The 16,013-nt window shown below is 64.4% G+C and overlaps 1 protein-coding gene across 3 annotated transcripts; it reads right to left on the bottom strand.

The window, feature by feature from the left end:
* Nucleotides 1–7,325: 7,325 nt before the first annotated feature.
* TRMT61A (tRNA methyltransferase 61A) lies at nucleotides 7,326–14,360 on the bottom strand. Of its 3 annotated transcripts, XM_082619038.1 has the most exons (5): nucleotides 14,267–14,360; nucleotides 13,396–13,649; nucleotides 13,236–13,311; nucleotides 10,520–10,786; nucleotides 7,326–8,573 (listed from the first exon to the last, which is right to left on the bottom strand). In XM_082619038.1, exons 2-5 carry the CDS (start codon nucleotides 13,618–13,620, stop codon nucleotides 8,314–8,316), a joined length of 828 nt encoding a protein of 275 aa, XP_082475164.1. In that variant the 5' UTR covers nucleotides 13,621–13,649; nucleotides 14,267–14,360; the 3' UTR covers nucleotides 7,326–8,313. The 3 variants fall into 3 exon arrangements, with proteins under 3 accessions (XP_082475164.1, XP_082475165.1, XP_082475163.1); XM_082619039.1 differs by having other exon boundaries at nucleotides 13,236–13,649; XM_082619037.1 differs by having other exon boundaries at nucleotides 13,236–13,595.
* Nucleotides 14,361–16,013: the final 1,653 nt, after the last annotated feature.

Raw genomic sequence — 16,013 nt, 5'->3', positions numbered from 1 at the left:
CCCCCGCTGGTGGGGCTGGGAGAAACCCTCACCCTTCCGCCAAGCGTCCACAATGAGGGCGAGTCACCCCCCTCCAGACTGCACTGGGCACCTCCTTGGGCAGGGGCTGGGGGGCCGGCCCGGTGGTGGGGTCAGCAAAGACAAGGTAGCAGAGAACAGAGACAAAAGCTGAGAAAGTGCAGAGACGGTGCCTGGTGGACTCCAACACCGTACCTGTGGACGCAGAGCTTGGACATGGTCGGGCCCACGAGGACTGCGCAGTTCAGCTGGGGCCCCGGCGCTGTGCAGTGGGAGACAGGCCTGGGTGGGCTCCTGGGATGTCTGCCTCTCGGGCTGCGGGGGACCTGGCGGCTCGGCCACCCTGGTGGAGGGGGCCCTGGGCCAGTGGATGCAGGACCTGTGAGGGCCAAGGCCCGGTGGCCGGACCAGGAGCTTGATGACCGTCAGAGGGGCGGGAAGGGCCGCTGAGCCCCGCCGCTGGGCACCAGCTGGCGGCCCTGGGCCCAGAGCTCCTTAGCAGTCTCTCCACGGAGGGAGGAAGTGGAGCCCGAAGGGAGCCGACCTACCCCTTGTCTTGTCCCAGACAAACAGAGGCCGCGCTGGACACTGGGGCCAGCCGCTGGGGGTCTGGGGCCCTGCCGGGCGTGGCCACCAGCAGAGCCAGCCCTGGCCAGGTGCGGCCAAAAGCGGAGGTGCCGAGCCTAATGGCTGGGGAGGGGACGGAGGCCCACCAAAACCTCTAAGCTCCGCCCAGGACCCCGTGAGAGCCCTACACTTGAGCCTTGGGGGGACCGGCCAGGAAGCACGGTCAGAGGAGACAGAGGCCCAGAGGAGGTGGCCGACACGGAAGGCTGGGCCAGCCTGAGCTGCAGAAGCCCGTGCTGGCCACCCTCCCCACTGGGTGCCCAGCTAGTGGGCCTGGGTGTCGGAGTCCCCGAGGGGCCGGGCAGCGTGTGCCTCACGTCCTGGGGGACAGCAGAGCTGGGGGGGGTGGCCTGGGCCCCCCGTCCTCCTCCCGCGGTCTCTGTCCCAGTTGCCTGGTGCCGGGAATGTCCATTGTGCCCGCAGCTTAGCAACAAGCCTCTGTCTGTTGTCCCCGCAGCCCCCGCCCCACAGGCGGCCACCCGCATTCCTCGGCAGGGCCCTCGCCTTGCTCACCCGAGTGTGTCCAGCGGCTCGGAGCCTTCCCATCGGCGTGCCCAGCAGCCTGGGTCCTGCGGAGCCGTGTGTCCGCTGCTGGCCCTGTCGGTGCTCCCTGACACCACGGAAAGAGGCTGTGTTCAGACCCCTGGTTCACTCACCCGTTTAGATTCATTCTATCGGCAAATGTAACGACAGTGACAGGAGGCAGCTGGGTGTCCGTCTGGGATGGGCGCGGGGACAGACCAGGGAGGGACAGCGGGGGTCCAGGCGTGCATACGTGGGTCCAGCACTCCTGGAGCTGGACTGTAACACGGGCCCATCCTTGTATGGGAATTACGCTGCAATCGAATGAATCCCTGAGTTATCTTCTGGGCGCGTGGCATGAGGTCAGGCCTATTGGTGGCAGCAGGGTGGACGAAGCGGGTACAGGGCTACCGGGAGGGTCTGGAAGCCAACACAGGGGGCTGTCTGGAGCTGCAGAGGCCAGAGGAGCGGCCGTCTCCTGGAGCAGGCAGCACCCCCTCCGAGGCAGGAGGTGAGGGCGTCCTGCAGCGCTCCCCCTCCCACCCTGCGAGGCTGGGAGCCGCTCCCAAGGCCCAGGCTCCACCACAGCAAGCTGGCTCCTGGGTCTGTGGCCACTGGATCCACGCTGAGGGGAGCAGAGAGTGGACGGCTCACCGTTGCCCCTGCAGGGGACCAACCCTCTGTGTCTCTCTCCTGCCCCACAGCGCGCGAACTGCTGACCCCACCCCCAGTGCTGGAGAACCCGAGGGACACACCACCAACTTCGATGTAGGAGGAGCCTGGTGGTCCTGGGAGGGGAGGCTGGGGCCAGTGACTCTGGGCACTGATCCGGCTGACCTCCTCCAGGGCTGGGAAGTCAAGAGCAAAGCAATGGTTAAGTGGCCTGGAGCATTTCTTCTTTAAAACAAAACAGAACAAAACTCTGTATCATAGAAAACGTCAAAGAAAGGTGAAAGTAGAGAGAATCCCAAAGGCTTCCTGGTCCCAGGGGACCAGGGTTTCGGATCTCCCTCCCCCTCCCCCACCCAGGTTATTTTGAGTCAGATGGCAGCCACCCTATCATTTCATAGTATCGTTAGCACACCTGAAAAAGCTGTCATTCCTAAACCCATGAAACATCCACTCAGCCTTCAAATGTCCCAGCTGTCTTATTTTGTAAAATAAAACATTTGGTTTGTTCGAATCAGAACCAAAAGAAGTGCCCGCACCGCGTTGCCCTGTTGTCCCCTGCTGCTCTCAATCTGGGAGCCCAGGGGCCTCTGCGATGGAGCCACTGGGAGACACAGTGATCCCAGAAGGGCCTGGGGCATCCGCACAAACATTCCAACCAAAGGGAGGGGAAAGTAAGCTCTTGTCGACAAAGCGCAGCCTCGAAAAGAGCCAGGTAGCTGGTGCTGGAAGCTTCCATAGTCGTTACCATGCCGCTTAAGTTCATCAAGGCGTGTTTTTGTTTTAAGAAAGAAAAGAAAAGAGCAGTTTGAGAGATTCCAGTTCCTCTGGAAGCCAAGGGGCTGCACTCCGCGTTGGGCCCAAGTGGCAAGCAGGACATCAGAGCCTGAAGGCTGGAGAGACCTGAGCCTCCTGCATCCTCGGAGAGGGGGGTCGCCCACTCCCCACCATCACCTCTACCCAGGACAGAAGGAAAGAGAGCCCAGGAAGGAGTCAGGGCAGGAGGGTGGGGGCACCCTTGGAGCTTTCTCACATCACCTGGCCCTGGGCAGGGCTGATGGGTCCCAGGGAGTGGGGGAAGTGGCAGGGTGGGCAGGAAGGGTGGAAGTGGCCTGCCAGGCAGGGGACATGAATGGAGCGGGGACAGCAAAGGAAGCGGGGGAGGGACGGAAGGGGCCAGCCACTAACACACTCCCCGCCCCGTCCCGATCCCCTCCGCTTCTTCTAAAAATGTGCCCGCACCCGGCCTGCCCTCCTCTTTGCAGGGACAGATGTCGGGGAGAAAGCTGATTATCCTCAAAGGCTGGAGGCTGTGACCGGAGCTCTCGGGGAGCGTGACCCAATTCTGAGCTATTCTCAGCCTGGTGGGAGCGGAGTTATTCCCTCCCGCCAACGCTGCTGCTTTGGAGGCAGGCTGACTTTGAAATGCCCTCATCCTGCGGCTGGGCGCGCGCACGCGCACACACACACACACACACACACACACACGCACACGCGCACACACACACACACACACACACGGAAATGCCCTAACCCGCGGCCACACACACACACACAAGGAAATGCCCTCATCCTGCGGCCAGACCCAGACACACACACACAGAGGAGGGCAAGAAAGGCTGGCGAGCCTGGCTGTCTCAACTCGGCTGGCTGAGGACCTGCAAGCCCCAGCCCCCATGCCTGTGCTGGCAGCCCTGCAGCTCCTCCCCTAAAATCACAGGGTCTCTCTCTCCACCAGGATCTGAGGTTAGGTCATGTGACCAAAGCCTTGAAAAAAACGCCTGCATGACCAGGCTCGCCCCTACTGCGCCTGAGCCACGGGACATGAGACGAGCCACGGTCCCACGAGGAAAGGGTGGAGCAGGGCAGAGTTGACATCAGTTCAGCCCCCACACGTGGACGAGCCTGGCAGAGGTCGGCCAGGAGCAGTCAAGCTACAGACCCAAGAGAGGAACTGGCTGCTGCTTTAAGACCGAGTGTTAGGGCTGGGGGAATTATTTGTTAGGCAGCACGTCTGTGGTGACAGCTAACTAGTACACGTGTCCCAAAAATTGTGGAGGTCAGTTGAGTGCCATCTGCCTGTGCACAGCCCAATGTTCTCAGTTTTTAGTTTTATTATACAACTAACTATAAGCACAAACTTAACTATAAGTGACTGGATGACCTGGATTTCCCTGAAAAGTCTCAATGTCAAGTCTTCCAATGAACTATTCAAGTGCCCCTGGAGGTGCAAAAAGCTATTCAAGTGTCACAAAGTGCAGAGGACATTTCTCAGATTCATAAGTGGCCCCCAAATTCTGGCCTTGGAATCCGAAGTAAGGCCAGGGGTCTTCCTGGAAAGGGCAGTGTTTCCCACTAGCGCTAATAATCAGAGACATTCTGTGGACACCCACAGTCCAAACGTTGACGCGACAGACACTTATTCTCACGGCGGCAGCTTCCCCCACCCCCATCCCCCCACTGGGCAGGCAGTGTTCACCTCTGCACGAAGGAGGGAGGGACTCGTCAACGTGGCGCCAGAGGGGGGATGTGACCCCAGCAGACCTGGAGCCCGAGCCCTTAAGTGCATCCTCCAGAGGGCAGAGCGGGGTCTGGTTATCCCTGCTGAGGACAGGCTGACTGCAGGGCCCAGTCCAAACTCCGTGTTCCCCCGGGACTGCGGAGGCCACGCCCTGGTGAGGCCTCCCTGTCGCCCCCCCCTCCCTGCTTTGCTCCAGCCGTGCACTCCTCACCGGCAGTGTGTGCCTGGTTCCGGGGAGCCCTCGCGGGCAGGCCAGGCTGCCCTGAAGGTCTGGGTCTGCTGGCAGGTGCTCCACCCCCACTTGCTGCGCCTGAGGCTGGTGAAGAGGATGGTCCTAAGGATTGGGGCCCCAACTGCACGCTCCCTCCTGGGGGCATCGGGAGCCAAGACCTCCAGCAGGGCCAACCCAGGGACGCTCTCACCTGAGCCCCTCTAGGAGGCAGGGACACCCCCAGGCTGGCATGTGGGCCCAAGAGCACTGGGTCCCGTGACTGGCCTGTACTCAGAGCAGCCTTGCAAACAGCAGGCATTACCAGCCTGGGGCTCCAAAGCAGCCTCTCCTGACGCTTTCCATTTCATTCTCCTGGGCCTGCAGGAAGCTGTCCTGCCTGGGGGCTCCTGCTCCCACCTGGGGAGGCCTCCTGCTCACCCGCCTCCAATTTCCACCAGCCCTTCCACACCCTGCAGACCATCGCCTCTTCCGAGGAGCCTTCCATGACTGCAGCAGCAAGTCCCCTTTGGCCTCCGTGGTCACACCCTAGACAACCACATGGGTGGGAGAGTGTCAGATATGGGAGGTCCTGGGTGGGTGGGTGGAGGAGGCCTGGATCTGCCTTATCTCTGCTGGGCCTCAGTTTCTCTCCCTGTGCAGTGGGCTGGGATGGGGTAAGAGCTGCATCATCCCCCTGGGCCAGGGTCCCACGCAGCCCACCCGCCCTCCAGCACACAGACTAGAGGCCAGAGAGCCGGCAGCCCTGGGAGGACAGAGGCCATGGAGGCAGAGAGGAGGGGACGGGAAGGGGGGCCTTCCTGCAGACTGCAGGGCTGAGGGGGGCAGATGTGGGGAAGCCCATCCCCCAACTTGTCCTCATGCGGAAGATGACCTTCCTTGTCGCCCTCTGCTAGACAGGGTACAGCCTCCAGGGGCCTGGCATCCCTTGAACCAACCAACACCCATCCAACAACCGCCCCGAGCCCCCAACCCACACTGCCCCAGGTTGGGCAAAGGGCACAAGCCCCTCCAAGGCAGATGACGGTGAAGCACAGGGAGGACAGCAGCAGCTCACACTGGGGCTGCGGGGGCAAAGCCTGGGAGGTTCCAGGGGGAGGCAGCTGGAGACAGCCCCAGAGGCAGGCCCTGATCCTGGCCCGAAGGTGGGATCCTGGCCCGGGGCCCTCAGGGCAGGTGAGTGAGTCTGAGTGGCCATCTGCTTCCCGGGCTCAGACCTGGGAGTGGGGGCTACAGCAGGGGGAGTCGATGTGTCATGTCTCAGCCACTCAGACCACAGCTGGGCAGGCGCAAGAATTTCCGAGGAAAAACTGAAGGCCAGAGGTGGGAGTCTGGGGCTGGACGGGGACTTTCCGGGTGAATCCTGGTCTTGTGACCAGCCCTAGGTTCCTGCCTCGAGGAGGTGACCAAGTGCCCTGCTGATCGGTCACTCACCACGGACCCTGGCCCTGACTCTCCGGGTGTCAAGGTCCCCATCTGCAGAATTTGTGCGGCCGCTTGGCTTCTGCTCGTCTGCCTGAAGGGGCTCCCAGGCTAGGGGCAGCCCTACAGGGGTATCACCAGCCTGGGACGTGTGGGAGCAGAAGACGTGGTTGAGCAAGACGCTCTTGCCTCGGTGGGGGGGAGTGGGAAGCACTGAGAGACACTTAAGGGGCTTTGAAGGATGCGCAGGAGTTCACTGCTGGCTTGGGGCCAGGTGGGGCTCCAGGCTGAGGCCCCCGGCATGGGATAGAGGCCCAGTGGAGCCCTGGGGGCTCCCGTGCAGGGCCTGGCAGACAGTCAAGGGGCTGGAGGGCCCCACACTTGAGAGCAGCTCTGTGCGTGCAACTGCGAGCATGGACAGGGATCCAGGTCTCCTGACCCCTACCCTGGTGGCCCTCCACCCTTCACCCATCCTGGGCTTTCCCTTACAGCTCACACGAACCCAAGTGCAGGCTCCAGTGACTCACCCAGGGTCACAGTCTAGCATGCCAGCCGAAGCCCCACCTGGAGAACAGGCTGAGCCAGGCCTGCAGAGGAGACCTATGCCCTCCATCAGACACCTCACGGGCCTTTCCTGAAGGCCAAGGAAAGCCCAGGTCCCTCCTCTGTCCCCAGACTAGGCATTTGGTCAGAGGTCAGGACAGGTCCTTGAAGGGGGACATGACCCCTGGAGTAGTGCAAGGGCTTCTAGGGACCCTAGGGTCTCTGAGGGGACACAGGTCTTACTAGAAGACAGAAGACACCCCTGGCCCTGTGGTACTGCCACCAGGGGACTGGTCCTCTTGCAGGCCCACCTCACTTGGCATCCCTCCAAGGACCCCCAAAGCCTGGGTGGTGGCCTGGGGCCAGGACAGCAAGCCTGGGAGGTCCTTCTTGAGTTCTGGGCCCTTCAGGCAACAAGAGAGGCAACGCAGGTGCCCAGGCCGGACTGTGGACAGAAGGCCCAGCCGGACATGGATGGACGGAAACACACACACACACACACACACACACAGGGACTCTCTCCCTCCCCCGCCCCCACCCTTCCCAGGAACAAGTGGCCCTTTCTGCAGCTGGGTGGGGGTGGCCACACACTTGCCCCTTTGTCCACCATGTCCCAGGCCATTGTCCTGGAGTCCAGAGTCCCTGTGGTGTCTGCCCTGGGAGAGGAAGGAGCAGGGGCCGGGGGGGGCCACGTGCAGGGAGGTCCAGCCTGGATGCTGGTGTGGGGAGTGGAGGTCTGGCCTCGTGGGGCACCAGGGTGGACCAGTCAGCACAGCAGGGGCAACAGTGTTTTATTTCTCTGCCAGGGGTGGTCGGGGACCAGCCTCAGGCCAGCCTGGTACCCTGGGGCTCTCGTGCCGACCTGGGGTCACCGAGGCTCCTGACGGCTAGCTGAGGCCAAGGGCAGGCACCCAGGTCCTTTGAGCAGCAGGGCGGGAGGGACGCCAGCCGCGCACCAGAGCTGGAGAGCAGGCCAGGGCAGGGTTGGCGTCGCCCACTCCGTCCTGGGTGCATTCCCTGCAGCTCCTGTGAGCGGCAGGGGCACCGAGTGGCTCCGACCCGACGGGCCAGCCACCGGAAGCACGTTCCCGCCCTGCCCAGCTCTTCCCTACATGACGCTGCGTGTTCGCATGCATCGACACGAGAGGGCTCTGGCTGGGCCAGGGCCGCAGAGGTGCTTCCCGGAGGCAGAAGCCAAGCAGCGGGGCTGCCCCGGCCCTTTGCCAGCGGGAACCTGGGGACATGCCCACACGGCCTGTGCACTGCCCAGAGGGGTGGGGTCAGGCCTGAGGCCACACAGCGGGGTCGCCTCAGATGCCGGGCAGCTGGACCGTGGGGGTCCCTGGCCCTCCTCCTCCGGGTCTTTGCTCCTTCCGTTTCCCCCCTCCTCGTCTGGGGCCACCTGGGAAGGGTCAGACCTGCGCCCCGCCACCTGCACTCTTGGGCCTCAACATCCAGAAGAGCCGATGGCGGCAGTGGAGACATTGAGTGGCAACAAAGAGCAGGAGGACGGGGACGCTGACCACGGCAGTGACGTGGGTGGGAGGCCGCCCTCCCCAGAGGCCGGATGCTGCTCCACCACGGCAGCCCCACTCAGCCACCCGGGAGGCCCCCGGCCCCGCCCACCCTGCGTCTGTAGGTTTCTAAACACAGGCCCCGGCAGGCACCCGCCGACCATATAAGGCAGCCTCTGGCCGGGCTTCGCCGCCCCGTCCGGCCCCGCGGGGCTCCCAGCTCCCTGGAGCTCCTGGTGGGCGGCTCACTAGCCCGGGGTCTTGGTGGCGAAGGTCAGGTAGCCGGTGTGGCCCACGGTCTCCTTCATGGGCATGCCGCTGCGGAAGGGGCCGGCGTCGGGGCCCGGACTGGCCCCCAGGTCGGGCGCGGGCAGGCTGATGGTGCGCACGTTGTAGACCTGGGGCAGCACCTCCAGGGTGCTCAGCTCCGAGAAGCCACAGGCCGCCAGCGCCTGGCACGTGCGCTGCACCTGCTCGATGCACGGTGAGAAGGAGCAGAAGCGCCCGCCTGCGCGGGAGGAGGACACGGGGTCAGAGGGCAGGAGGCCGCCCCCAGAGCCCTGCCTGCCCGCCTGCCCGCCTCCTCTGGCCCGGGGGTCTGTGGCCTGGGACTGCAGGGCAGAGGCAATGCACCCCCAGTCCCTTCGGGAGTGGGCGCTGCAAGACCCCACTGTGAGAGCTGAGGAGGGTGGATGCCCTGACCCCTACCCTGGGGTCCGAGGCCATGAAGCCCCCACCAAGCCCTCTGGCCACAAAGAGCTGCGGCCCCAGAATAGAGGAGCCGGGCCGGGACCCGGAGGCAGAAGCTCTTCTGCAGCCACGGGGCAGGGGGCCTGCCTGAACAAAGCCCTGTCACGCGCCGGCACGGGCCCAGCCCACCACCCTGATCCCCCTGGGCTTCCAGAGGGCACCGCCACCCGATTCCCACCAGGCAGCTGAGGGTCGTGGCCAGCGCGGAGCCTTGGCACGGCAGCTGCCAGAGTGCTGGGCCTGAACAGCTTCAACCATACAGAGCAGCCCGGGGGGCGGGGGCTGCGGCAGTCACGGGAAATTAGAGGCTGTCGCCCGCTCCTGGGAACACGAGGCGCCTACTCTGAGCGGAGCCCCACAGACCAAGGGTGAGGGAGAGGGCGCGGGAGCGCAGCCCCTTCCTGCCGCCCCCCACCAGGGCTCGCCCACGCATCCGGCAGGCTGGCCAGGGGAAGGGATGTGGCCCAGGCCAGCCCCCAGAGGTCCCTGAGGCCTGGTCACCGCAGCCACACCTGGGACCTGGGACAGACCCCCAGGTGGTCAGCTGGGAGGCCTGGGCTTGGAGGCAGAGCGTGCAGTTGACGTGAACCCAGAGGGCACAGGGTCATCCCCGAGAGGGGACCCAAACCCTGTGCACACAGCCAAGGAAACAGGGCCCCCCCAGTAGACGGGGCCTGAGCCTGCTCGTCAGCCAGAGGCCCAGAGAGCCCGGGGCCGCACCTCACTGGGCCAAGCTGGAGAAACGCCAGACCCACGAGGAAGTCGGGAGCCTCTGGGCCAGAACAAGCAGATCCAGAGAACGGGGCTTAGCGGGGCAGAGGGGACGGGACAACACACGGCATGGCTCCCTCGGCAGGAGGGAGCCCAGGGCAGGGACTGCCTGGGCTCACCCACAGCTGCGCGACCGGCTGCGGCCTTGGGGACCGAGGCCTGGGCCCGCTGGTGTCCCTGGAGCAGCGAGGACCTGCAGGTGTCCAGGGGGCAAAGCCGGAGGGGGCGGAGGTGTGGGGAAGCCAGCGCTGCCCCTCTCCCCAGCCCCAGGCCACCTCAGCAGAGACCAGGACACAGGAGTCCAGGGCTGAGCTTGAGCCAGCGGGCAGGGGCCCCACTGGGACGCTATGGCCGCCTTGCTGCCAGAGCTGGGCCTCGGCGCCTGTCTTTCCAAGGCGCAGGCTTCCCTGGGGCGCCCCGGCCTGCCTCTCCCGCCCCCTGCCTCTCCCGCCCCCTCGTGCTGCACCGCTCAGTGGGCAAGAGGACGGGCCCGGCTGCCCGAGCCAGCAACTTCTCCAGAAAAGGGAAAAACCCAGGGCCTCGCCAGCACTTTCCTGGCTCGGAGCCGACCTTCCCGCCTCTGCACCTAGCATCTTCCCTAAAAGGGGCGCGTTAGCCTGGCTGTGGCGGGTGGGGAAGGGAGACTCTGCAGGCACCGGCTGGGGTGAGGGGCTGCCCTCTGACCTCTGGCATGCCCAGGGGTGCAGGCCCCGCCTCTCACTCAGGCAGGGGTGCCACATTCCCCAGGGACCCGAGCCACCTCCCACCTTGGGGTGGAAGCGGGGCCAGGCCAAGGGGCAGGGGCCCAGGTGGAGCCCCACTCTCCCCAGCCCTGACCCCTCTCACCCTCACCCTCTCTCTGGGCGACCTCCCCACGACTCCCCCGCTGCCCTGACCCACCCCCCGCTCAGGCCGAAAGGGGCCCCGGCTCACCTTCGACCTTCAGGGCGTCCCAGGCGTGGCCCACGGCCTCCCAAGGCGAGGGGATGTCCAGGAAGACAGCGTCCGCCACGCGGCTCACGCCGAAGCCGCTGCGGCACACGTCCTGGGTGCGCACGGTCACCCATCGGCCCACGCGGTGCTCCTGGAACTCCTCCCGAGCCTTCTCCGCCCGCTGCTGGTGGAACTCCACCGTGTGCAGGTGGCCCGTGGGTGCGATGGTGCGGATGATGGCATGCGACACGGAGCCACTGCCGGTGCCTAGCGGGACGGGACGGGTGTCAGACGGGAAGCGAGCCCACCCTCACCCTGAGGGACCCACCAAGGGCCCACGAGGTCAGCCGACCCCGGGTTACCAGCAGGCACCAGTCTGGAGCTCCCTGAGGGGTCCTGGGACACAGAGGCTGCACGTGTGGCAGGGGGGAGAGGAGGGAGCTGACTGATCATTGAGGTCCACCGTGGGTCCAGCGGGGAGGGCGGCAGCCCTGCCCACCCCCAGCTCTGGAGAGACTCTGCTGCACAGACCTGGAGCCCCGAAGACAGGTCCCAAGAGGGACCGGGACTGGCCCACGGCCCTGCAGGCTCTGTGCGGAGCAGATCAAGAGGACTGGAACCGTCCCACGTGGTGGCTGGGCCCAAGCTCCCCGAGGGACTCAGGTCAGTCCATCTTCCTGCCCCCCCAACCCCGCCACACGGGGTGCAGCTCTGCCCTCACCTTGCGCGACCAGAGACACGGTGACCAACGTGCCCCCCACGTCACCTTCTCTCAGTTTTTCCCCAGCCTCACGGGCCGCCCCTCTGCCGGCCTTCCTGTCCTGCAGCGCCCGGCCAGGCCTGCGTCCTCCGGTCACACCCCCGTGACCTTCCCCCACCTCGCTGCTCCAGGCGCCAGGCCTCACGAAGCCGCCCAGGCGCCCACTGCACACAGATCACCTCCCCCGCGACCGCAAACAGCGCCCGCCCAGCATTTACAGGTGCAGAGCTGGAGCCGATCCAGCCCAAATCCACTCCCTGCCAAGCCTCCCGAACCAGCTGGTGACGTGACTGCCCAGCCAGACGCCACGGAGGAGCCCTCCCCTCCCCGGCAGGTAACTCCTGCACCTCCTCCCCCATGTCTCCAGGAGCCACTCCTTCTCCCCACCTGCCTGCCGTGGCCGCCCAGGCCCCCCTCCCGGCTCCCCATAACAGCCCCTGACCCCCGCCTTCAGTCCACCTCGACACAGCCGCGGATTCTCTCCCGCCTCGGTCAGACCAGGCCTCTGCCCTTTCCACGCACGGCGGAGTCGGACTCCTCGTGACTCCCGAGCAGCACCCACCTCCTCCCTGACCTCATCCCTGCTCCTGCCACGCTGGTCTCCTTGATGGTCCCTCGCGCAGGGTCTTTGCAAGGCTCTCCCTTGGGCTGACCCTCCACTATGGCTCTTGGTACCACCTTCCCATCATATTTCAACCACATTCAACTCACTGCTCCCTCCTCAGAGAGGTCTTCCCTGACACCCCTAGCTGGAGGGACCCCTCTCTGAGTCACCCTCAAACACGCAGCCCTGTCTCCCAAGCCCCCCAGCAATCAACAACACCGAAACGGTCACAGTGGGCTTCCTGTCTGTCCCCTTTGAGAAGCAGAAACTTGGTCTGTCTTGTCACGGCTGTAGCCACGGTTCCTAGAAGGGACGCTGGCACATCAGAGGAGCCTGGAAGCACGCTCACTGACAGCACTTTTCAGCCCAGTGGAGCGAGGCCCTGGCTGTGGCTGCGCAGGGGGAAGCAGGGGCTGAGCTGGCCCTGAATCCTGCCCAACCCCCGCAGCCGCCCTGGTGCTCAGCAGTCAGCCTCTGCCCAGGCCCCACCCACTCTCTGACCCACTCACTGCCCAGCTTCTGCATCTGACTCTCCCCGTTTCAAAGTGCTTGGCTGGGCAAAAAGAACCATCCAATTGCCCGCATGTTGAAACTGAGGCCATGTGGACCAAGAGGGGGATGCAGGTGGCTTGAAGCCTCCAAAAGTTGGCAGCAGTGCTGCTGGGAACTCTTCGTGACTCTGGAACCCAGACGCCCGGCCCACGAAAGACAGGCTGGAAATCTAGGCACACCTGGGCCTGGGCTGTTCTTGGCTAGGTTGCATGCTTCAATCCCCAGCACCTGCGTGTGTGTGTGTGTGCACGCGGGCGCACACATGTGCAGAGGCTGGGAACAGCTGCCTTCAGGCACTTCCATCTGCACCCCAGGCTCCGGGCTCAGTGACAATGGTGCTGGCCTGGGCCGCCTCCTCACCCCCAGTGAGCACCCTGCAGCAGCCCTGGTCTCCCTCCAGGAAGGGGCACTCTCAGCCCTGGGCCTGGGGCTCCCACTCACAGCCGTCAGGGACTGCCAGGCCAGGCCCCCTCTGCCCTTCTGTCAGCACCCTGGTCAGCGCCGAGCAGCGCTCACACCCCCCACCCCGCCTCGACACGTAGGATCGCCCCTGGGCACCAGCTCCCCCAGCGGGCTAGCCTCGGTCCAGTCCCATCACCTCCCACGCAGAGCACAGCACCAGCCTCCTGACCAGCCTCCTTGCTTCTGCCCTCACTCCCTGTGGTCAGCCCCCCCAGAAAGACCCTGTTAAAACAGAAGTTGAGTAATAATGCCTGTGCGCAGGAAGGGCAGGCTGGAGGCTGTCTGGACAGTGGGTCTGACCTCCACCTTCCTGAACTGAGGCCACCTGAAGAACTCACCCGATTCACAGACCACAGAGCCCGGCCGAAGCTCCAGCATCATGGTGAGCAGGGCGATGTCGGTGGAGTACAGGATCTGCGTGCGGTGCGGCAGGTTCAGCGTCCAGAGCTCGGGGGTGGGGTGCAGCACGTACACCCAGCCACCTCGGCCGCACGTCACCTTGGAGCCGAAGGGGCGGCCAATGAGGTCTACTGAGTGCCGAAGGACGCCGTGCCGGGTCTGGGTCTGGGCCCCACGCTGCACACGCACTGCCACCATCGCACCATGGCCCAGGGACAGGATGGCTGTGTCACCCTCTTTGATCAGCTCCTCATACGCCACGAAGCTCATGGTGTTGCTGTCTGGCAGGTGCCAGGGACCTGGGAGGTGTGTCGGCATGAACATGTAAGGGGGCCAGGAGGCAGGATATGCACCTGGGGTCCAGAGAGAAGGCTGTGAGGCCCAGATTCTGAGCAATGAGGGTGGAGTAGCTGGCTCAGTCCCTGGCACTGTCCATTAGGACAGCCCAATAGGGCTGCACCCTGGCCTGACATTTGAAGCCCTGCTTGGTGTGGTCTTAAGAAAAAAGCCATCAGCCCAAATTACAGATGGAGAAACTGAGGCCCTACACTGGCAGAGGAGGGGTCCAAGGATTCCCACAAAGTAAGGGCCTGACCCTCTCTCTCATCACCCTTCTCCAGGAGCTTGGTTCCCATTCTCCAGCTGTAGGATGAGAGAGCGGCTACCTAGAGGAGAACTGCAAATGGCCCGTGAGGTCACCTCCAGGCCAAGCAGAACCCCCCCTCCCCAGTTTCCCCTATGGCGGGCTCCTGGGCAGACAAGTGGCGGGGGGATGCAGATGTAAGGGCTCCCAAGCAGAGGCTGGGAACGTGCAGGGGGCAGTAAACAGAAACACTGGCCTGGCCTGTGTAGAGCCAGGGGGAGGCTCAGGCCAGGCTGGCACCGGGCTGGGGGCGGCCATGGGAGGCTGCAGGGAAGTGCAGGGCGACCCCCACCCGCGCACTGCCACCCTGGCCCTGCGGAGTCTCACCGGCGACGCTCGTCGGGCTCTGACTCCCGGAGGGTCTGCACGTGGCCCCGCGCCACCGTCACAGCACTTCCGGCCCCGGCCTGGTGCGCGGCGCCCGCCGATGACGTCATGGAGTACCGCCCCCTCGCGCGCGGGCTCCTGGGACCCGCGGGCCGTCCCTCTCGGCCACCGGAGCGCGCCTCGTGCTCGGACTCTCTGCTCTATATCTACTTGTGCAAAAGACAAACTGAAAGTCCCACTGTCCCGCCGCCGAGCTGCTGCAGTCCTTCCAGACTCTGCCTACGGGCGCTATTGATAAAGGCTGGGAACAGGGCAGGGCCCCGTTCCGCAGGCTTTTGACAGCCCCGGAGTCCCCGGAAGGGCCGCCCAGGCGAGCTGCAAAGTCCCCTACGAGGACACTTTGCCATGGACATTTTGTCACTGCAAACCGCTCTGGGAACACCTCTGACGGGCCCCAGGATAAATTCCAGAAAATGGAATCGCCGATGAGAGGGTCGACCCAGAAGGCTTTGGCTAGGGTCAACCAGAGGAGCAGGAGATGGTGGCCTGGAAGGGTCTGCAGAAGTGGCCTGAGGCCCAGGCCTTGCCTCTTCTTGGCCTGCCTTCTCTTCAGGGGCACAGTCTCCGGAGTGCAGGAGCTGCTTCAAGGAGGGAGGGGGTCCTGTGTCCCCTCTTGGAACCCAGGGTGCAATGAGCACTGGGTGAACTGTGCTCTCTTTGGGGTCGGTCAGTGAGGACAGGGCCAGTGGCCTGAGCAGGGGACAGGGGGAGGGGCAGCTGGAGGACAGGGGCAGAAAAGGGAAGCAGCAGCCCTGCTCTGTCTCAGCAGAGCTGATACAGAACCGGTTCCTCTGGAGAGTGTGTGCGGGGGAGGGGGACAGGGGACATGGACTATTTTCCTCCAGCACACAGGTCCCTGTGGGCCAGGGCTTATCCTGTTAACCTTGGGGACTGGAGAGGGATAAAGACCCCAGCCCACCCAGCCACCCTGAGGCCTGAGCCCTAACCCAGGGCCAGCTAGCAATGACCCTAGGCCACACTTCCCAGGCCCAGGCTGCTCCACCCTGGGCAAATGGGAGTAGCCAGGCCCTACAGAGCCAATCCCTTCCCAGAGCCCTGCCAACCTGTGAGGCACTCTGAACTCTCCCTCCTCTGGGGCCAGGACTGGCGAGGGTGTCTGTGGACCACAGAGCCCATGATGGAGACCCAGGTGCCTAGCTTCAGCCCCTCCATGCCCCTGCCCTGACTGGGCCTGGGTCTTGGAGCCCCAGAGGAAGAAGGTGAGGGGCCTTTGGTGGCCTCCCATTCTCTGTGGGTTCTTGTCCCTGTGGGGCCAGTGCTCTGGCCACCAGCTGCCTGTGTGGCTGTATCACTGTCTCCTTGCCTCTTGCTCTCGACACTGAGACAACCCAGCTCCATCCACGGCTCACCAACCTTTGTTCCAGGTGACTTTGCACCAGCCTGAATCACCCCCTATTCGCTGTCCTGGGAGATCTCAACTTTCCACTTCTCATGGGGGTTCCTTTTCCCCAGGCTTGCAGCTACTCAGCGGCTGAGTGCCTACTGAGAGCCTAAATTAGGACTCCCAACTTCCCACTGGCCTCTCTGTGGCTGGCTGGCCAGCTCCTCCATTGCCCCCTCCTCCAAGCAGCCTTCCCAGGGCTGTCCATCTGAGCCCGCCCCATCAGCCTAAGTCCTCAAGCACCAACTGATTAGCCAGGTCAGGTGGGTACTTTGCCCAGGGCAG

Source organism: Mesoplodon mirus, assembly GCF_964341445.2.
Source record: "Mesoplodon mirus genome assembly, chromosome: 4".
NCBI classification, from domain to species: Eukaryota; Metazoa; Chordata; class Mammalia; order Artiodactyla; family Ziphiidae; genus Mesoplodon; species Mesoplodon mirus.
This window is presented reverse-complemented; position numbering and strand designations above follow the sequence as displayed.

Bases quoted from the DNA above. Each gene is read 5' to 3' on its own strand.
- TRMT61A (XM_082619039.1), bottom strand. From the start codon at position 13,620: ATGTTCATGCCGACACACCTCCCAGGTCCCTGGCACCTGCCAGACAGC. The intron at 10,787-13,235 runs GTGAGTTCTTCA...CCGTCCCGCTAG, and splicing joins CTCTGTGGTCTGTGAATCGG to GCACCGGCAGTGGCTCCGTG. The intron at 8,574-10,519 runs GTGAGCCGGGGC...CCTCCCGCGCAG, and splicing joins GGACGCCCTGAAGGTCGAAG to GCGGGCGCTTCTGCTCCTTC.